This window comes from Anolis sagrei, chromosome 2 (genome assembly GCF_037176765.1).
Source record: "Anolis sagrei isolate rAnoSag1 chromosome 2, rAnoSag1.mat, whole genome shotgun sequence".
Taxonomy (NCBI): domain Eukaryota; kingdom Metazoa; phylum Chordata; class Lepidosauria; order Squamata; family Dactyloidae; genus Anolis; species Anolis sagrei.
Window position 1 is genome coordinate 181,044,675 of NC_090022.1, and position 23,295 is coordinate 181,067,969.

At 38.8% G+C, this 23,295-nt stretch overlaps 1 protein-coding gene across 2 annotated transcripts in view; it reads right to left on the bottom strand.

Annotated features, from left to right (window-relative positions):
• Nucleotides 1–23,295, bottom strand: part of PRKCA (protein kinase C alpha) — a 266,698-nt gene that overhangs the window by 12,732 nt on the left and 230,671 nt on the right. For both annotated transcript variants that reach the window (XM_067464221.1, XM_060763076.2), the window contains 8 exons: nt 17,946–18,083; nt 16,552–16,725; nt 14,525–14,616; nt 12,907–12,969; nt 12,055–12,193; nt 10,264–10,344; nt 8,294–8,401; nt 3,525–3,665 (listed from right to left, as the gene is read on the bottom strand). In XM_067464221.1, coding sequence (XP_067320322.1) covers nt 3,525–3,665; nt 8,294–8,401; nt 10,264–10,344; nt 12,055–12,193; nt 12,907–12,969; nt 14,525–14,616; nt 16,552–16,725; nt 17,946–18,083 — 936 coding nt within the window. The remainder of the gene's footprint in view (nt 1–3,524; nt 3,666–8,293; nt 8,402–10,263; nt 10,345–12,054; nt 12,194–12,906; nt 12,970–14,524; nt 14,617–16,551; nt 16,726–17,945; nt 18,084–23,295) is intronic.

Sequence of the window (23,295 nt, forward strand, 5' to 3'; positions counted from 1 at the left end):
CCTTTCCCTTCCCTCTTGGCTTCCTGGGCCTCGGGGTGGGGTGAGGGGTCGGCAGAATGGAGTTACCTCCGCTGGGCTGCTGGGAACTCACACGAGAGAGATTCTGTGTGTGCGTGTGCGTGAGTGTGTATGTGTAGGCACACACACACCCCTATATGCACACACATATCTCTACAAACTTCAGCTCCCAGAAAGCTCACCCATATTGAGTTATGGGAAGGAATTCTGGGAAATGAAGTCCAGTCTTCAAAAAAAAAAGGACAAAGAAAGGAAACACACTCTAGGAAAGGCTGTCCAGGAAGGCACAATCAAAACACTCTCAAAAGATGGCCATCCATTTTTACTTTATAGCAACCCTGGGCTATAATATCTACAATAATAATATCTGTATATCTATCATAATGATAAGTCTATTATATATATATATATATATATATATATATATATATATATATATGGCAGTATACACTGCCATATATTCCAGTTCAAAGGAGAAAATGTGGGATTTTATTCATCTGTGTGGAAGGGGCCTTAAACACATAGTCTGAAGTGTATTTCTTTTACAACGTTTTAAACAATTTTGTGCACGAAATAACATTTGTTTACACTGAACCATAAGCAAGTGAATGTGTCATTACCTTAGCCACAATTTTGGAGTATTCCAGATTTTGGATTCTGGACAGGCCTGTAGCCAAGATTTTGATTTCGGGGGGGGGGGGGGGGGTGTGGCTGAGTTTGATTTGGGGAGCGGGCTCAGGATCTACCATAGCACAACTTTTGTATCATCCCAATACCCCCATGCATATGGGATATGTTGAGCATGGTGATCAGATCATGATATGAATAAACATAACCGTTTAAATAATGTGCCAGCAAGGCCTTCTCACGGACCACCCTGAGAATTTTAGGGGGAGGGGTTGAAGCCCCTCACCCCCCCCCCCCCCCCGCTATGGGCCTGATTCTGGATATTTGATTTCTGCAGCCGCTGAAAATAGACTGAGATGGAACTGTGTCTCAAATATCCAATGTTTATTCAGAGGCTGTCATTCAGTTAATGATACTGTCTGCATAAGGTACTGCTTCAGCACACCTATTTTAATGAACAGAATGAATGCAATGATTGTTACCCAATCATTTCTTTGAAATTCTGTTTTGTCAGCAGAAGCAAAATTGTAAATAGTATAAGAAATAACACTACCTTAGCTACTCTTCTCACTCCCACACACGACACTTTCTGCAATGTTCTAAAAACTAAGGTTTATTTGCTGCAAGTTTATGCCTTGCAGTGAAAAACATAAGCTTCATGTTTCATTTGTAATATGGGTTGGAGTGGGCCATTATAATACAATGGCTATGAATCACAGCTGCCCTGTAGCAGGCTTTGTCATTGCCATTATGCTAACATGTACCATCTCAATGTTTAGTTAAAATAATAAATGGAAACTTATTTCAAGTCATACTTTCTACTATTCCTAGCCATGTCTTAAAAAGGAAAAGGAAAAAAAAGCTTCGTGACAATCAACAAAACCTTTACAACATAATGGTCGTGTTGGTGAAATGTCCACAAACACACTAAAAATAGATGTTTAAGAGAACTCTCTTTTTAAACCTCCACTTTATTCTGCACTAAAACATCTTAGGACTTCAATTACTCCTTCCATCAAATGCAATTTTCATAAAGCTATCTTGGTACACAAGGTACACAAAGCATTTTCACTGGCCTACACTTCAAGTGGAAAGATGGCATTTTTAGGTGCTGTATTTTCTTTTAAATCTGTATGAAAAATGTTTTTAAAGTGTGTTTTAATTGAGATTATTGTCATAGCTGGTCCTGAAAAGGTCTGCTGGTTTGTTTATTTGGTTGCATGGTACAAGTTGCTTCTGGCATGAGAGAAAATGTTGCCCAGGGGATGCCTGGATTTGTTACTATCCTGCAGGGAGGCTTCTCTCATGTCCCCAAAGGACTAAGGCACTGACATCTCTGACCAATCCTCTGTTTGGATGTCAGTCAGCACGCCAATGTCTTAAATCAAGAAATAGCTTCCTACAGAGATACTCGCAGGAACCCTAAGCAAGCCAGAATCCAAAAGTGGCAGGCTAAAACCTGGAACCTCAATCAATGGCTGAGACCAGGTGAGAAACTCCCTGCTGGGCACACAGAAGGCTGGGCGACTTGGAAGATGCTGAACAGACTGCGCTCTGGCATCACGAGATACAGAGCCAATCTTAAGAAATGGGGTTACAAAGTGGAGTCCACAATATGTGAGTGTGGAGAAGAGCAAACCACAGAACATTCATGACAATGCAACCTGAGCCCTGCCGTATGCACAATGGAGGGCCTTCTTACAGCGACACCAGAGGCACTCCAAGTGGCCAGCTTCTGGTCAAAGGAAATTTAGCATAATGGCAAGTTTTTAACTTTGTTTGTGGTTTTAAATACACACACACACACACACACACACATTATAACTGTATTCTCAATTCACTTCTAACATGATAAATAAATACAAATAAAAGTGTTTTAATCATGTTTTAATAATATTATTCCTTAATTCTTTTTTAACTTTTGTAAACTAACTCTGTTGAATCCTGAGATATAAAAGCAGGATATAAATACAATAAATAAATAAAATTACAGCTATTAAAACCTACAATTATTGTACGCATTTTTAAAAAATGACACTACAAAGAGTGTTTCTCAAACTGTGCTCCTCCAGGTGTTTTGGACTTCAGCTCCCAGTAATCCCAAGCTACTTCCCAGCTGTTAGGAATTGTGGGAGCGGAAGTCCAAAGCATCTGGGGGAGCAGTGTTTGAGAACCCCTGGTTTAGTGGACAGATTTATACTGGAAAAGAATCTGTGTACACTGCTACTGAAATTTTTATTGAATTTTGTAAAATGGAAACATCCCAGTCTTTCCCACACTTCAAGCTTAACTTGGAATTAAAGGCAACCAGTTTTTCATCATGGTGAACCTATTCTGAAAATGTGGACAGTTACTAAGCATAAGGGAAAGCTATAGCTGCTAAAAGGAGGAACAATGATGAAATATAGGTTGTGTAGGGACATAGTGAAGAAATGGTTCAGCTATCAATGAAAGGACCACACTATACAAACTTTGGAGTGATCAAATCATATTGTACTAATAAGACTCCAAGGACTTATATAATTTTCATTACTAAAAATACAGAAAACTCAGAACTAGTGAAATTATCTCTTTTTTCTTCTAAAGAGGCACCATCATCTGGTGGAATAAAAACCATCATCACTGACCACAACCTGCTCTGTTTGTCTGGGTTGCAAACCATGAAACTGTTCACCAAGGAAGAATGTCCAGGGTAGAAGTTCTTTCTCCCACCCTAGATATTCCTCAGATATATAAACCTCACTTGCCTAGTTTCCAACAGACCTCACAACTTCTCAGGATGCCTGCCATAGATGCAGGTGAAACGTCAGGAAACAATGCTTCTGGAACATGGCCATACAGCCTGGAAAACTCACAGCAACGAAAGACGTATTACTTACAACTTTGGGTTTGAATGGAGGCTGGATGTCCCTGTTTTCAAGTCTCTCCCAGTCAATTCTTCTAAAGAAGGCATGCTCCCGAATGTCTCTCTCCCCCTCAGGACCGCAGCCAAGACGTTTCACAGGGTGTTTAGTCATTAACTAGATATCAAACACACCAAGGATGAAAAAGTGATTTTCAGAATGGAATCAACACATTACTGATCACACTGATAATTTTCTTGGCCTTCAGAAAAACTGATAATGTGTGCTTGTTTTACAAGCAGTTAATTATCTTTTGAGCTCTCTTCTGCTTCTTATAACAAAGACCGAACTACAGCCAAGGGCAGCACAACCATTTATATGATGACTAAAAGTGCATCTTATTGACTTTAACAAGATTAATTGTGAATTCCATTGCAATGTAATTTTATAACAGGGAGACATGGAAATCTGGGATTTAATTCTGCCAATTGTGGCTGATGGGAATGCTCTATTAAAACATTTCAAAGATATTCCTTGCACCAGCTCTATAAACACAACTGTTCGCCAACACACATTAGCCATCTCATGGAAGAGTTACGTATACAATTAACTAATTGATGCTCATGTAGTTGCCTGTTTAATACTAGTTCAATCAAATACAGTAGACTCTCATGCAAGTGGCAAAAAACCGCAAGGAAATATTTTACATTCTAAAAATGTTGTTTTTATAGTAGAGTAAACCAGTGTGGCATTAAATTAAATTTGCCTTTATTTGCTTTTAATTACTGTATTACAGTATTAGTATCAAGTCAATACAGAGTTTATGGTATGGTATAGTATTAATTGGAGCCCCCGGTGGAGCAGTGGGTTAAAGCGCTGAGCTGCTGAGCTTGTTGACTGAAAGGTCGCAGGTTCGATTCCGGGGAGCGGCGTGAGCTTCCGCTTTTAGCCCCAGCTTCTGCCAACCTAGCAGTTCGAAAACATACAAATGTGAGTAGATCAATAGGTACCTCCGGCGGGAAGGTAACAACGTTCCATGCAGTCATGCCAGCCACATGACCTTGGAGATGTCTACAGGCAACGCCGGCCCTTTGGCTTAGAAATGGAGATGAGCACCACACCCCAGAGTCGGACATGACTGGACTTAATGTCAGGGGAAAACCTTATAGTATTAATTAGGCTTGTGCAATTCGGCTGGAAGGGAATCCTATTTTGGCATCCAAATTTTGTTGGGCACCCAGATCTGTTTTTCGGGAACCACTTGAAAATCGATTAATGGAACTATCCGTTTTTGGCTAGACAGCCAAAAGACCAGGGAAGATCTGGCCAATTGGTGGCAATGGGGAACTTACAAGGCTCTCCTTTCTGTCCCTGGGATTCTTTCTTTTCTTCCTTCCTTTCAAGGGAGTCTGGGTTTCAGCAACAGCACTAAGGAAGCACCCTTCCAGGGACTCTTTTCTTTCTTGCCTTTGATCTAGTCTGGGTTTCAGGAACATGGTTAAGTAAGCACTCTTCCTGGAACCCTTTTCCTCCTTCCTTTCAAGGGGTTTGAGCAACAGGAAGCCGAATAGGGAACACATGATCGGCTGTCATGTGTTCCCATAATGGATGAAAACACGTGATGGCTGGGCCCTTACTTGGCCATCTAGCCAAGCTGAACAAGCCAGATTGGCCGAAGAGAACTGACCACTCTGGATCCGTGCAGAAGCCTAGTATTAATTAGCTCTACTTTAATAGTAACTCCCAAGCAACCAAAAACTACATTTATCCGGGATCTACAAATCCCCAGGAGTGCTGGTTAACGGAGGCTCTATATACTGTGATGTAATGCAGTTTAAACTACATTATAAAGGTCAATGTAGTAGACTCATATAATGCAGATTGAACTGCATTGGACTGGATCATATGAGTCTATATTGCCATATAATCCAGTTCAGTGCAGTTAAACTTCATTCTGAAACTGGATTAAATGGCAATGTAGACAAGGCCTTAAAGTCTACTGTAACTGGATGGAGAAAAAAAATCATAGAAAAAGGAAAAACCCTATATATTTGAAAAAAGGAAGCACTCTTTTGTTAAGCAGGTCTTCTTGAGGCATAGCTGGGGAACAATTTTTAATTCAGTTCTATGCTCTGACCACCAGTTTAATAATCTGCGATATTTGTTCCATGCCCTCACTTTTTAACAACACCAAATATTGAATGCACACTTTTTGTATACAAAGTTAGAAATATCTGTATCATTTATTGTGTCTTGTAGAAGTGTTCACCTCTGACTAGTCCATATTTTGTTGTTTTACAATCTGAAACTGAAATGGATTTAACCGGCATTGTTACCACTTGTTAATAAAACATGAATAATGCCAATCACATCCATTTCATTTCCAACCTGCAACACAAAAAAATTCAGCAAAAGTTGAAAGGATGGTGGTGGAGAATACTTCTGTATTATGTATTTGTAATATTTCCTAAGTCAGTCTATAGTAAACAAAAAGTAAATCAATTCAAATTTTACAACGAGACAAAAATCAAAGTGGCATTGGACAGGAAAATGTAGATTAAAAAAGCATCCTACTAAAATCAAATTCACACACACTCATTACTGGCAAGAGCTGTTGTTTTCTTTGGACCCAAACCAAATGTATATGAGTGCGCTGTTGTTATAATTACAATTGGGAAATTACAATTTTGTTGATGTAGAGAGGTAAACAGGAAGGGAGGAAATGGGTGTGAAAGTAGACACATAAGGGGCTTAAAGAGGTTTAAAGAAATTACAGATTTATTATTGGATCTAAATTGACAACAGCCTTTCATCAGGGGCGAGAAAGTTATTTCTTGTTGCAGTAGAGAGTGCTTGCATTAATCAGTTGAGAAATTGTTTTTTAAAAAAAATGTGAATAATGTGGCCTTTCAAAAGCATAGGTTTAACCAGACTCAGCTTTGAAAGGGATGAACTCAAATGGCAAATCGTGAAGAATATGCCATCTAGAGGTGTAAGTGATCTTTGTTCAATTCTATTTTAGTGCTTATATACTTTAGGTTTTAAATTGTCCATTGTAATCATTTTAGTACTGTTTAATGCATTAACCTAGCTCTTTTAAATAACCATAATAATAGTAATAATAATAATAATAATAATAATAATAATAATAATCTTTATTTACACCCCGCCACTATCTCCCCAAGGGGACTCGGGGCGGCTTACATGAAGCCAAGCCCAACAACACATCAATAAAACAACAAAGCAGTACACAAATAAAACAATACAATTAATATAACTCACATACAGGCAATAACACACAAAAAATGAAAACTTATGGCCGGGCCAGGCGTAATAGATTAAAATTTTAAAATATACATCCATGCTATAACAGTTTTTGTACTGGAAGAAACAATACTCATAATACAAATATTATTAATATTATAAAACTGATATAAATAGTATACAGAAGAGTTGGAATGTGTGTCTGGGTAAGAAAATGTCGATTTTATGCAGCTGAGTGTAAGGGACCTAAGTTTGTTCTTCAGTTGAATTTGTATGTAAGTCAGAACAGGTACATTGTTTAAGTGTAAACTTGAGCCATTTAAAAATGTTCTAGATAGCATAGGGAATTGTTAACACAACTTTAACATTTGTTTTTCTATTTGTGCCCCTGTTCAGAATATTTCACTTCTTTTTCCATGATAATTGGATTTTGAAAATGTTAGATAGTTGTAGAAACAAGGACTGGTGAGAAAGCTTTAGTGGAGACACCTTTCCCACAAGACATCCAAACAAGAGCCATCTATAATGCAGCAAAGGCCACCATGCTCCCTCATTTTCTGTCATGGCCAACTGGGCAAAATGGAGCTTGTTGGTTGTGGAGGGGGGGGGGGGAATGCCAAGACTTCCCATGGGCTGTCAACAATCTCCCTTGCCTCTCTTCCCCAGCCATGGCTCTTAGCAAAGGGTGAGGGAGGCTCTCAACAGGTTCCTTCGCCTCTTGCCTCAGATCGTACGGAGGAAATACAAAAGAGATAGGCCACAAGGTCCCTTGCCTCTCTAATCCAGCCATAGTTGTTGGAGAAGGGTGAGGAACACTGACCACAAGCTCTCGCCCCTTGCTCCCAAGCCACAGCTGCCTGCGCACGGTGAGAGAGTGTCACCACTCCCCATGGGCTGGCCACCCTGTTTGTAACTACAAGTTGTTTGTAACTCAGGGTCTTCCTGTATAATGGTAGCATTTTTTATTCCAGCCACATTAAGATCATGGTTACCTCCAAAAGAGCTGGACAATGTTTGGTTGGAGGCATCTAAACTGCGGTTGGTTTGGCACATGATGGGGGTGCTTTCTGCACTATTAGGGAATTGGACTTGACAACACAGGGATACATTCCAATGGTATAATTCTGACAGCTATGAAATTTATTCGACATCCCCCTAGGTTAAGTGATATGCAAGAATAATAGCAAGAGTTTAGTGTAGCCATAATAGAAGCTCCAAACAAATATGGACTCTTCTACACTGCCATATAAAATCCAGATTATCTGCTTTGACAATCTGGATTATATGACAGTGTAGAAGGGGCCTCTGACAGCAGTTTTCATTGTAACTGAAGCAGGTGGATTGGTGAAAAGTGAAATAGAAACCTACAAAGAAGTAGGATTTTCAAAGTCAAGTGATAATATGGGCAGAGGAGACCATCCTAGTCACACAATATATGCTAATGAAGTATGTAAAGGCTTTACAGATCAACTGCCAACATGTATGATGCTGCATTAATCTGGGTTGCATGGCTCCCTGATCCTTATCGCTTGCTAACTTACCCCCTTGCAAATGGACACAGCTTCTTTGGACATCGCTTTGGGGTAAGAAACATTATGCTCCATTATTGACTGGAAAAGCTCATCTTCATCTTCGCCATCAAATGGAGGCTGTTGAGAGAAAGCAAAAGCTAAGTGTTTAATCAGAAACTCAAATTTACATTATGATCCAGAACAATTTATTCAAAAGCAGACTAATCAAGGAAAGCAATTACAGACACTTCTAGTTAGCATAATTTTCATTCACTTCGGCGCAAGACCAGGCAAATGGCAAGGTCTGGAACATTTCCATAACAGCATTGGCATAAAAAAGTAATGTGTGATCACTTTTAGGATTTTTTTCTTGTTGTTTTGCATCTTAAGGGTACCCCCCCCCCCTCACCCCAAACACACACACACACAACACAGTATTGAAGAGGCTAACAAAGCATCTGGGCGAAAAAATGATTAGGTGACAATTCCCTACTTCAAAATTAAATTGGCTAAATAACTCTGTATGCCTGAACTAAAAAAAATAAATGTTAAAACTTCTATTTTATTGCTGGTAGCCTCTTTGAACTGAATTTGGTTGAAAAAGCAAACAAACAAATAAACAAGTCTTCCTGGCAAATGCACCAATGGTCCATTCCAACACAGAATATGAAAACCCTTATTGCAGAATTAATATACAACTCTACCACTGACTAAGTTTTGCCTGCAATCCACTGTGTCAAGAAGCAGATAGAAAGATAGTATAAGGGCTTGTCTTAGCACAGCGGGTTAAACCGCTAAGCTGCATAAAATCCTGCTAATTGAAAGGCTGTTCAAGCCCGGGTCAGGGTGAGCACCCTCTGTCAGCCCCAGCTTGTGTTCACCTAACAGATCGAAAACAGAAATGTGGGTAGATAAACAGGTACCGCTTTAAGCGGGGAGGTAATAAAGGGCATGCATAAGGACACGCTGGTGATTCGATTGGGAGAATGTCTACGGATGACAAAAAGCTCCTTGGAATGGAGTGACAGCACCTCCCAGTGTCTGGAGTTGAGCACAGCATACAGGAAATGGAAAAAGATGGAGAAAGCTTTTGCCTCTGTTTATGTATTGTCTGTCCTTGTTAATTGTATAACGACATTGAATGTTTGCCGTATATGTGTTTTGTAATTTGTCCCGAGTCCCCTTGGGGAGATAGAGAGGAATATAGATAAAGTATATTATTAAAAAAAGGGAAGAATGCAGTGGATTCAACTCTATGTTACAACTAGGCTTCCTGCTCTACAACAGAAAATTTCCACACCTATGCTAAAAGTCAACTTATCATAATACCGTGGGGGAATGGTTTAAAGAGTGCTTGCATGTCAGTTTGAAATATGAATTTATCGTCTTTAATAGGCAAGCCTTGCTATTGATGGTGAAGTTTAGAATATTTGCATTTTAATTTCACATTGCATTACATAAGGTTCATCAACCATTAATGCTCTAGCAATCTCTTGAGCATTAGAAAACATTTAGGAGTGTAGAAAAACAAATGCTATGGTCTTGTCTCCCTGAGCTGGCAGAGCCTCCCTGGCTTTTTAAGACTGCTTCAGAGGGGGAGAAGGCTATAGATGATCTTAGTTAACTTTTCAGGAAGTCATTTGCACAACACTTCCAGGCACAAACATCATTAAATTACATTGATACCTTGCCTCCAGCAGAACTCTGCCACTCAGTGTTTGCATTTCTTATTGCTTAAATAAACAGGATTAGCATGCATGCACACAGAGGCAGGCTGGTGATTAAGGCTAATGAGCTATAAACCATGCATGGAACACACACCATATAATGTTAAAACGTCTTTTCAAAGACCAATCTGCCTATACAGCTGACCAATCTATCGTAAATCTTCCCATCTAATATGGTATGTTTTATGTTTATTATTTATTCAGATTAATTAAACATGCAGATGCTAATTAATCCAGTTAAACCTCTGGACATAATAGCACAGCCATCCTTACCTGACCAGCTAGCATCTCATATAACAATACGCCATAGGCCCACCAGTCCACTGATCTTCCATATGGCTGATATGCAATAATCTGTAATTTGCAAGGGGGAAAAATTTGCAGTTTATCTTTTATAAAAACAAAAACAAAATATGTAATCGAAAAGATATAATGTTTTTACTTCCAGTTCCAAACACTTGTTAGTATCTTAGGCATGCATACACTTTCTTATGGAATCAACTAACTGTACCCGCCACGCGTTGCTGTGGCCAACCTTCCTTCCCTCTTTCTTTCTCTCCTTCCCTTTTTTTCTTTCTTTCTCTTCCTCTTCCCTTTCTTCCCCCTTTTCTTTCCCCTTTGCTTTCTCTCCTGCCTTCCTTCTCTACCTATTCTTTGACTGCAACTCCCAGCAGTCCTCCTAGTCGATCTATCTCTGTCTAATCTATCTATCTGGAGGATTGCTGGGAGTTGCAGTCTAGGAATAGGTAATTGGAAATATGTATGGATTGGGATGCTCTCAAAGAGATCCAAGGAGAAGAAAGCTTGCAGCTTGGAAGCAGTGCATTTGGATCATCCTCCGCTCTTAAATGGCCTGGTCTAGGGGATGCTGGGAGCTGTAGTCCGAAAGAGAGTGAGGATATGCTATTGTGTATTTTGTTTGCTGGGGGAGTTGTTTTTGCACATGTGCTGTAGCATCTTTTTGCATTTTTGGCTTTTTAAGTCCCTTCCGCTATGTTTTTTGGTGTTTTTTGAGTGATGGTCACTCCTTGGCTCAATAGGTATATTGTGTCCAAATTTGGTGTCAATTCTTCCAGTGGTTTTTGAGTTATGTTAATCTCACAAACAAACATTACATTTTTATTTATACAGACTAGCCGTCCCCTGCCATGCGTTGCTGTGGCCCACATGGGGGTTCTGTGTGGGAGGTTTGGCCCAATTCTATCGTTGGTGGGGTTCAGAGTGCTCTGTGATTATAGGTGAACTATAAATCCCAGCAACTACAACTTCCAAATGTCAAGATTCTATTTCCCCCAAACTCCCCCAGTGTTCTCATTTGGGCATATTGAGTATTCATATAGAGTTTGGTCCAGATCCATCATTGTTTGAGTCCACAGTGATCTTTGGATGTAGGTGAACTACAACTCCAAAACCAAAGGACACTGCACACCAAAACCTTCCAGTATTTTCTGTTGGTCATGGGAAAACTGTGTGCCAAGTTTGGTTCAATTCCATCGTTGCTGGGGTTCAGAATGCTCTTTGATTGTAGGTGAACTATAAATCCCAGCAACTACAACTCCCAAATGACAAAATCTTTTTTTTTTTGAGTGAAGGGCATACATTGTATTGTTAGGTGTCTTGTGCCCAAATGTGGTGTCAATTTGTCGAGTGGTTTTTGAGTTCTGATAATCCCACAAACGAATATTACATTTTTATTTATGTAGATACAGTAAACAAACTTTACTCTGAGGGATGAACTGAAATGTAATTGCGAAATCAATGCAATTGCGAAATCAATTTCTTTGAGATGCACAGAGTTAGGTAAAGAGTGGCTTTAAGAAATAACTTGTGAGAGTGGCACTGATTTCCACAACTTCCCCCTCATCACTCCTTGTTGATTGCTGGGCTGCAGAGCCTGGGTAGACCATGTTTACTCCAATTTGTCACAATCCATTATTTCCATCGTCATCAGAACCCAACTAATTTTTAAAAGCCTTTCGCTGAACAGACTGCTCAAATGTGTACTCCACAATTCTTTGGGGGAAACATCCGAAAAATGTGTAGTGTTTGAAAGAAGAAGTTCACCTCAGGGGCAATGTAATCTGGAGTCCCACAGAAAGTCCTCGTTGTTACTCCATCATTCATATTCTCTTTGCACATCCCAAAATCGGCAATCTTAATGTGTCCTTCGTAATCCAGCATTACATTGTCTAATTTCAAATCCCTATGAGAAATCACAGCAATAAAAAAAAATTAATATCCGTTGCAAGGATACTGATGATATTCTCCTTATGGTGCATAAAAGTTAAAATTAGGGCAGATATTTAAAATCAATAAGCAAATCAAATAAGTATTTGGAAGTAGAATTTAATTTTGGACTGGTTTGGAAGTTGTATTTATTATTATTATTATTATTATTATTTATTTTAATTGAAATTTTCAGAATACAGTGATTGTGAGAAGGACAATTGTGGGGTAAAGGGGGTTGGAAGGGGAAAAGACACAAAGGGAAGGATAAAAAATAGAAAAAAGAATAAAAAGAGGGGAAATTTTATATATATGTACACACACACACACACACACACACACATATATACACACACAAAACACACCAAATCAAACATAACTACGACAAACACACATTATGACTTACTTATTATAGATTTATTTAAAATATTTATATTCAGAGATTGTAAAACTTGCACCAGACATCCCATAAATAATTACAAAAAATTGTGAAATTGTTTCAATTTGTAATTACTCCTCACACTATTCCTGCATAGCTCAATATTTGATCAAAAGGTAATTTAATACGAATTCATTACGAGTTTACAAACTTACGAACAAGATCAACCAAGACTACTCTTTATCCATTTCTTTTTCACCTCTTGTGCCAACATTTGTACTGCATATCAAAATGCATTATTGAATACTCACCGATACACAATGCCTTTTTTATGAAGAAAGAAAAGTCCCACTGAGATCTCTGCTGCATAGAACCTGAAAGAAAAGAATTTCAGCTAGTGAGCGCATATATATGTGCAGCCTCTCTGTTGAATTAGTACTGAGTATACATGGAAAGTGTCATGTAGGCACCTGAAAATGTTTGGACAGATATGACTGCACTACTCAGTTAGAACTGTGGCAGAGGATATGCAACCTCCATTAAGGGTTGGTGGTTCTACATCTTCTAGAGTCTCTACATAGGAGATATATACAATCCTAGTCTTGAATCCCAAATCTCCTCCTTCAGACCCTTCTTCTGTATGCAGCATGTAGATGGCAGGAGGGAAAAGAAAAAGGGCATGTCTGGTGGTAGCGGTTGCAGAAAGGAAAGGGTGACAGCAGACACCTCTTCTCCCTTTATCACAGTAATAATTCCCAGACATAGACTTGGTTTTCTGTTCTGGCATAAGGAGAGTATAGGAAACCTGGAGATGTCTTGAGACAGAGGGAAAAAATTCTCAAAGGTATTTTATGGATTCCAGTCTATTGAAGAAGTAGAATGGACTCCATAAAAAATTATTTAGGGCCCTTCCACAAAGCCCTATGAATATCAAAGCAGAAAATCCCACATTATCTGAGTGTGGACTCAGATAACTCGGCTCAAAGCAGATATTGTGGGATTTTCTGCCTTGATATTCATTCTGGGATATAGGGCTGTGTGGAAGGGCCCTCATTCCTCTCATCATGTGAAATCTTGAAAGCCTAAAGAGGGGTATAAAAAAAGGGTCAAAAAGTTAAAATCTTTCAAATTTTGGATGACCCAGTGCTCAACCATGACATAGGAGGAATCTGTCACTTCTGCTAGGCTTATGGTATTTCTTAAACTAGAAAGAACAACATGTAGACCAGGAGGTGAAGGAAGCATTTGTTTGACTCAAGGCATGCAGCACCTGTGTGGATCTACCTTCAAAGCAGTTTCCTCTTTCCAGGACTCAAAAACGTCTTCAGCTTGCAAGCAACAGAGGTATTCCTTTATGCTACAATAATTTGGTTTTTCATTTCTTCCTTCTTCCTTCCATGATGGCCAAGGCTACTTCCTTGACTCTGATAACGGCCCACAAAGGCCATGGAGGGGCTTATATTGCATTCCCGACTCTCCCCCTCCCTGCCTGAGACATGTTATCAATATCAGCCCTGAACATTACACCAGGTTTAAGAGAAATGTGATGCATTCCTCATTAGCCAGTCATTCTGACATGGGTAAGCAGACTGGAGATCATACATTGCCACATCAGCCAGGATCTAAATCTTTATGACTCACATTGCAGCTCAGTCACACATAATACCACCATACAAAAAATGCAGATCCTTTCTAAATGTTCAATGGATTAATTATGTGACGTTAATTGAAATGCCAGCTATCTAAAACGTAGTTATTTTCCATCTGCATGATACTGATGAGTGTTGGTAGTGAGAACTATGGTGGAGTCATGTCAATTACACACACCAGGAAAGTAGAGCTGGGAAAGGGCCAGGGAAAGATGCAATCCTGGAACAAAATGATCAAATTACGACTTTTAAGTTAAAATTAACAGAAAGAGACACTCACACTGCTTGGGGCTCCTTAAATTTTCCTACTTGCTGGATATGATACATGAGATCACCACCATTCACATATTCCATGACAAAGTACAGGCGATCCTAGCATACAATATGAAAACAAAAAAAAATGTCAGGCGGCAGAAACCACTGCTATGAAAATACAAACATGGTGAATTTATTATTATTTATTTATTATTTATTTAAACATTTGTATCCCATCCTTCTCAACCCCCGAGGGGGGACTAAAGGCGGCTTACATCCGGCAGCATTTTGATGCCATTACACACAACAATATAACACAAATTTGACATTAATTAAAACAATAAGTTACAAAATATCCAATTAAAAACATCTCTAACAGCAAAATAATTACATCCATGTCCAGTTCAGCATCCATAGTTCCATTCCATAGCCTGTCTGGTTTTAAAACTTAGCATATGTTGAATGGAGAAAAGTAATATTGTAGGGTTTTTTTCGAGCTATATGGCCATGTTCTAGAGGCATTCTCTCCTGACGTTTCGCCTGCATCTATGGCAAGCATCCTCAGAGGTAGTGAGGTCTGTTGGAACTAGGAAAAGGGTTTATATATCTGTGGAATGACCAGGGTGAGACAAAGGACTCTTGTCTGCTGGAGCTAGGTGTGAATGTTTTAACTGACCACGTTGATTAGCATATAATGGCCTGACAGTGCCTGGAGCAAACTTTTGTTGAGAGGTGATTAGATGTCCTTGTTTTTTTCCTCTCTGTTGTTGTGCTGTTGTAATTTTTCAGTTTTTTAATACTGATATCCAGATTTTGTTCATTTTCATGGTTTCCTCCTTTCTGTTGAAATTGTCCACATAAACCCTTTTCCCCCATTTCCAAAAGATCTCACTACCTCTGAGGATGCTTGCCATAGATGCAGGCGAAACGTCAGGAGAGAATGCCTCTAGAACATGGCCATATAGCCCGAAAAAACCTATAACAACCCAGTGATTCTGGTCATGAAAGCCTTCGACAATACAATATTCTGATATATTTGGACAGAATAATTACATTCCCTTCTCAATCAGAGGGCTATATTTATAATATCCCTCCTGCCATCTATTGTTTGTTTCAACTGTGTTTGTGCATTTTGAAATACATTTAAAACTGACATAATGTATTAGAACCTCATTAATTTAGTGTGTTGTCTAGTTTTTTTACATTTGTTTTAATTCCTTTGCCTTAGGAATTTAATATTAATTAAATGCTACAATGTCCAATGGCTTAGTCTTTTATAGGTTTTTAAAAAGTTATTTTTATTGTTCAAAGAGGAATAGTCTGGGCGAAATTAATTATTTTTATTAATACTGATAATCTATCTCTAATTTTAAAAAATTATATATACTTTTTTCATTACTAAGCTCATTAATAAAGAAATGCAAACTTTACTGTACATGTATATGACGTGTTCCTTTTTTCCCCTACAGTTTGGACACTTTCTATGGCTGACTATTTTGGTCAAATCTTGAATCAAACTGAGCCAATTTAGATCAATCTTGAGCCTTAGTCAATTCATTGAAAGCAAACACATTTGGATTGATTCAGCTGCCTAGAAACGAAGCTCTTATCTCACAAAGCTAATATTGCAAAGGTGTACCATATATGGAAATACTCAAGTATAATAGTCCGCAAAATACAGGAATTCATTGATACAACATCCCCCCTCCCCCAATTCAATACACACATCCCAGGCCTTAGAAAAAATATAGGAGCTTCAGAACAACAGCAGAACTAAGGTGATATCTGGAGTAAAGGATATCATCTAGAATGACATAAGTCTGTTAATAAGTCTGTGTACCTTAAAGTTTACAAAAAATGTGTATAGCTATGCTATCATTATCCTTTAGTCTCACTGCAATATTCTGAGAAAACAGAAGCTGTACAATGTGAATAAACGCAATAACCAGAATATCAGTTGAGCAGACCTCTGAAAGTAATGACTGTTAAATAGTAGTGATAATACTAATAACAAATATAGCCATATTTTTAAAATATTACATGTGGACATACCACTGTATGGAAACAAGAATGCAACTGTGTTAGGAAAGGAGGCTTGTCTTGTAGGGCTAGGACCCTCTTTTCCACCATGGTACACTCTACATCATCATCCTGAATCACCACGTCTTTTTTCAATATTTTTATTGCGTACAGCTCGTCTGATCCCTTCCGTTCTGCCAACATCACCTGCACAAGAACAAAGAAAGAAAACCCTGATAATCACAGTCTAGCAGAATGAGGAGGCAGCTATGGTATTTCAATTTGTGTTTTATAATAAAGAAGCTCTGGAAATCTTTATTTTCTATTTTCTCATTTATAACAAAAACACACAGTGTCTTATGTTGAAAATTGGGACTTTAAATGAACACCAGATCTCAACAGCCAATCTACTCTTCTAGGAACAGGTATCTATGAGGAGTGGCTTAAAGAGCTGGGCATGTTTGGCCTGCAGAAGAGAAGGGTGAGAGGAGACATGATGAGGATCATGTATAAATATGTGAAGGGATGCCATAGGAAGGAAAGAGCAGGCTTGTTTTCTGTTGCCCTGGAGACTAGGATGCAGAACAATGGATTCAAACTACAGGAAAGGAGATTCCACCTGAACATTAGGAAGAACTTCCTGACTGTAAGAACTGTTCAGCAGTGGAACTCTCTGCCCAGGAGTGTGGTGAAGGCTCCTTCTTTGGACCCTTTTAAACAGAGGCTGGGTGGCCATATGTCAGGGGTGCTTTGAATGTGATTTTCCTGCTTTTTGAGAGGGGGTTGGGCTGGATGGCTCAAAAGGTCTCTCCCAAGTCTATAATTCTACGATTCTATCTTCACATTGCACATTACATGTAGGAAACATAATTTAGACAATAAAAACGAGTGCACCCCTTTCTGGGGAACTTGGTTTCACAAGGCCAAAATGGGACAAACTAATATGTTTAAGGACAATTAGCTCTGGGATCCCGTTTTCTGTTACTGGGATCCTTGCTGGAAAAGTTAATGGATTTTCAAAAATATCCCACAAAGCAAAAAGTGAAATGACAATTTTTGGGAGGAAGTAAATTGTATTTTTTAGATATTGGAGGCTCCCGGGAAAGGCTGTTTCTCCAGGGGAGACTAAAAAGTGTACCCTACGGAAAGTAGAGAGGGTTAGTAGTCCAGAAAATGGAACTTACGGGCCATACTACCTACCCCTGTTTTAAAAGTCTCCACAGATGTTTGGAGAGAGGGTAGAAACATGTTTAGGTTGCTAGGGATCCTGTGGCTAGCTGTTAGTAGAATCCCCACATGTCCACACTGAACAGTTAGTTATAACAAGCTGACTGGATTAATGGCCATACTTTTTATTATGCATTTTTCTTGTACTAAGAAGAAAATCCCAAGACAAAGTAAATGGAAGAACCCATCACACTTCGTACCTTCCCAAAACTTCCTTTCCCAAGAACCATGAGAAAGTTGAAATCTTCAAGCTTCACCCGGTCAATGTTATTGGATGGTAAGCTCCGATCTTCAGTTGGAGTGATGACTTTGTTTGCTGAAGGGCCAAGTCTAGCTTTCTAAAGTAAATAGATAAAAATATTAATGTAAAGTCTGTAGCTTTTTTTCAGGGTTAATCTGATATTTGAATGAGGCAGTGTCGGATCTGCATATGGCTGATGTGAAGGTTTATGCTCACAGAAAAGGAGTGCATTAACACAAGCACAATTTCAAAAGATCCATTCCAACGATAACGTCAACGGTGTTATACGTAAAGTGCAGAGGTAAAGAGATATCAGCAATATCTCTTATGAGGTTAACAGAACAAAACAAAAAAACAAGAGCAGAAGAAATAATTACATCAACTTCATGCCAAAATCCAACCAAATTAATCATTGTGAGTTTTTTTCAAATATGATTGTTTTTTTAAAAAACAACACATGCTTTTGTGTTAAAAGGACACAGAAAACATTTGCAAATGTTCTAGTTGTAATTCACTCTTCTGACATGCTTTATGGAGAGAAAACCTTCATACACAGACAGTATATTATGTCAGTCAACACTGTTAGCACCACTTCCAGCCATTGGCATCAAATTTGATGTTCAATCAAATTTTGACCTTGGAGGAAAACATATTTTTGTAGTCAAATCATAGTATGAGTTTTCTACTTTGGAGAAACATCATTAAGCATTTGCAAACTTTTATCAGCAATGAGCAAATGTGAATTTATGTTTAAGCCACAAACTGTTCATACATGTAACATTAGAAGACTCACCTCAAAAAACATCTGCCTTAAATTGTTATGACCTTGTTTCTATCAAATTTGACCTCAAACATCACTCATAAGCAGGTATTAAAACAAAACAGTTTATCAGTGAAAACATTTTCTTATTTCTGGAATGCCTTTAAATCCACTCAAAAGGCAGGGATCTCAAAATAATGTCAGTTTTTCATTAGTGCGACTAGAAAAGAAAAGCAGTCCTCTTTGCTGGACAATAAGCATGAATCTGAAAAACTAGGGGTGTATTTATCTGTACACTATATGTGCCATGTCACCTATTGATTTATACTGAGAAGTGGTTTCCTCCTCTGAAATAGAGGCCCCTTCCACACAGTTGTATAAAATCCACATTGTAGTGTGGACTCAGATAATACAGTTTAAAGTAGATATTGTGGATCATCTGCTTTTATATTCTCGGTTCTATGGCTGTGTGGAAGGACCCATAGCCTACAGAACTTCCTTGGTGGTTCCCCATCCAAGTACTAACCAGGGCTGACTCATCATAGAGCCCTTCTACACAGCCCTATATTCCAGAACATCTTGGCAGAAAGTCCCACAATATCTACTTTGGGTTATCTGAGGGCCCTTCCACACAGACCTCTAGCCCAGAATATCAAGGCAGAAAACCCCACATTATCTGAGTGTGGACTCACATAACCCAGTTCAAAGCAGATATTGAGGGATTTTCTGCCTTGAGGGTTGTTGTAGGTTTTCTGCCTTGATATTCTGGATTCTATGGCTGTGTGGAAGGACCCGAGGAAAGTGCAGTGACCCAGGGCCCTTCCAGGCAACCATGGGCCCTTCCACACAGCCCCATATCCCAGAATATCAAGGCAGAAAATATCAAGGCACATTATCTAAGTGTGGACTCTGATAACCCAGTTCTGCCTTGATATTATGGCATATAGGGCTGTGTGGAAGGGCCCTGAGTCCACACTAAGATAATGTGGGATTTTCTGCCTTGATATTCTGGGATATAGGGCTGTGTGGAAGGGCCCTTAGAATAACGACTTTTTTTTTTTACTTTAGACAGACATAAGTGTGAGATACATGCCATTAAAATATCCATGCTGTTCATGTGTTTCCAGCTAATGTTAAATTATTGCTATATTAGACAACATCAATGCAGAAATCACATGCCTACTTCGAAAAGTGGTTTCTTCTTTAAAGATACACTAGATATGTATGCAATTATATTCACCGCAGTATTTCACTAAGAACATAATTTCATTCCTAAGCACTGGGAGCACCTAACCGCTGAATGCAGCATATCCTTTTTGAGCAGAGATCTCTCTATCCCTCTACAGTGGGTCCCCAGATGTTTTGGCCTTCAACTCCCAGAAATCCTAACAGCTGGTAAACTGGGTTGTTGTAGGTTTTTCGGGCTGTAGGTTTTTTTATGGCCATGTTCTAGAAGCATTCTCTCCTGACACTTTGCCTGCACCTATGGCAAGCATCCTCAGAGGTTGTGAGCTGGTAAACTGGCTGGGATTTCTGGGTGTTGTAGGCCAAAACACCTGGGGACCCACAGGTTGAGAACCATTGCCCTATTATAAAGTAGTTTGAGAAGAGGAATGGCACACACACAAATTCAGACTAGAAGGCTACTACTGCAATCATAGGTGCTGCATGAAGAATTCATAGTTTTAAAAATCTTTTCCCCACTTCAGACATTTCAATACCTTATATCTGCAATGAACGAAGATATATTTGTTGAATGAGGGGTGAAACAGGAGGGAAAGAAACATAAAAATATAGGATGGTCCCCATAACCTTAATGCCAGAACTGCTTCTAATCCCAGCGAATTAAATGAACACCAATGGTAGGATGAATATATTAAAATTAGTCTATCTCCCCAAAATTTCGTGATTGCAATTTCCAATTATAACTGCCCACTTTAAAAGTTAAATAAAGCTCTTATCACAACTGATTCTATCCTCAAGATAAAAAAAAGCTTTTAAAAGCCAGTCTGAGAGTGATATTGGCACAAACATAATGGGCATAATCCCAACCCACTAAAGTTTCTGTCGTACAGTGAGAATTTGTCTCACCTTCCAATACATAGATATGCACTGGAAAAGGAAAGATAATTAGGAATCCAATACTGGGAACTATTAACAAGTTGCTTCTAGCAGATTAAGACTTAAGCACAATAACGACATTAGCAATCTGGGCCTATTTAAATACCGTAATGGTTAACAAGGTGGAAAGGGGATCATAAGGAACATGGATTCTTGGAAAACATCTTTTAAAATTGTATGGTAGACAAGTCTAGCAAATTGCTGGGAAATGATAACATAGCATCTGAGAAATGCCCTCTTTTGCAAGAGTTTTTGTATTTAGATGACACTATGACAAATCAGTATTCAAAACCATTCCCAATCCATACTTTGCAGCATAGTCCAAATGAACACCAACTGCCTCCTGTTTTCCAAATAGGATGTTCTGCCCCACAACTCTGTGTGTTTTATGAGTTCCATTTAAACGTCCTGCTCCTATTTTATCTCATCATAGTCTGTTAATTGTTTTTTTTTTAATTCGGAATATGTGGCCCGCCCATTGTCATTTCTATTGTGACTGTGTCTATTGGAATTTTTATTTTATTATTATTATTATTATTTTATTATTATTTTAATGTCATTTTGATAATGTTGTTGTTGTCTGATGTATATGCTTTGATTTTATTGCTGTATTATGTTGTCCGTGCTTGGCCCCATGTTAGCCGCTCCAAGTCCCCATTGGGGAGATGGTGGTGGGGTAGAAATAAAGATTATTATTATTATTATTATTATTATTATTATTATTATGTATGCAAGACCACCTGAGTGGCCCAGGACTGCTCCAGCATGCATTGGAAATGAGAACAGAGGCCAGGAGCTTCTCATAGCCTGTCCTGAAAGGGATCCTACAACTATGCCATCCAAAACCTCAAAATGAATTGGCATATGTTAGCTGAAGTTTCCCACAGATCTATGCCCTAGGCTTCAATTGCAATGTCAATGTAATGTGCCCAAGGTGCTGTGGGGTGCACTTTATAGCCCTTCCTAGGCATAAATAAGGGATTTACAAAAGAACCAGGGATGTTTTAATATCCATTTTATGAGTTGCTAATCTTCATTTTTGCTCCTTGACTGAGGAACACACACACCCCTTGGTGATACAGTGAAATAAACATGCTGTAAAAGGAAAATAGGCTCAAAAACATCATGGCTTATTAAGTTATTTACATATTGGAGCCAAACTGCAGAACATGAAATATCACTCAGTAACTAAAGTACAGTGAAGCATCCTTATTTTTAGGGTTTAGAACACTTTAATTAGTATGCTGTAGCATATACTGCACACCCTTCCAGTCTTCAAAGATAATTTATACTGTTAATTAGATTACTGTTTAGAATAGAAAGCTGATTTCTGGTAACAATTTTAAATTAAATCCATAAAGCGCCATGTAATTTCTCTGTAATTACATTAGGCTTGTTTGTGGTGTTTCTTTTTCTGATATTAGTTTCAAACACACTTATCTTAGATAATGCTGTAATGAGCATGAATAATCTACTCATTACTTTGCTTCTCAAAGGCATCTAATGTTCCAAATCTATCCTGTCTCCAAATGTGAGAACAAATCAGTCTCATGTGTCATATAGATGCCTTCCTGCCTCATTTGGTCCATGCAGACGGGCCCTTAAAGTAAAGGTAAAGGTTTCCTCTTGACATTAAGTCTAGTTGTGTCCAACTCTGGAGGGTGGTGCACATCTCCATTTCTGAGCCGAAGAGCTAGCGTTGTCCATAGACACCTCCAAGGTCATGTGGCTGGCATGACTGCATGGAGTGCTGTTATCTTCCCACAGGAATGATACCTACTGATCTACTCACATTTGCATGTTTTCGAACTGCTAGGTTGGCAGAAGCTGAGGCTAACAGTGGGAGCTCACCCCACTCCCTTATTTCTAACCTTTTGGTCAGCAAGTTCAGCAGCTCAGCAATTTAACCTGGTGCGCCACTAGGGGCCCCCTGTACAATCATATTTCCCATGACAAAGGCAGTTTCGAAGAAATGTTTACCATCATGTTTTTTCATATTAAGATCAAAACAATAAATTTGGGATTTAATGGCCACCAGGTGAGTTAAAATGGAGAACAGGAAGAAGAACATAATCAGCCCAAGGGAAATCACAATTTCCCCAAATTCCCTAGAGCGATTTCAAAAGTGTGGTCTCAAAAAGGTGACTTTTCAAAGAACCGAGATACTTCTGTTTAAAGTAAAGAAACCTATGTTATTACTATGTGTTGGACTTCCGCTTTCTAGAAGAACCTCAGTTCATGGAGATCGGCCAGATTTAGTGCCTATGAGTCTCAAACTAGAGTCCTAATGACCACAACAGTGGACTTGAATTGTAGACTACCAAGGTGTCACTACCCAAACCCAAGTTGAATTATTCACTATAGCAATTACTATATTTTAGCAGAGTTCAACAAAAATTCCACACAAAGCCCAGCTTGCAACCTCAAA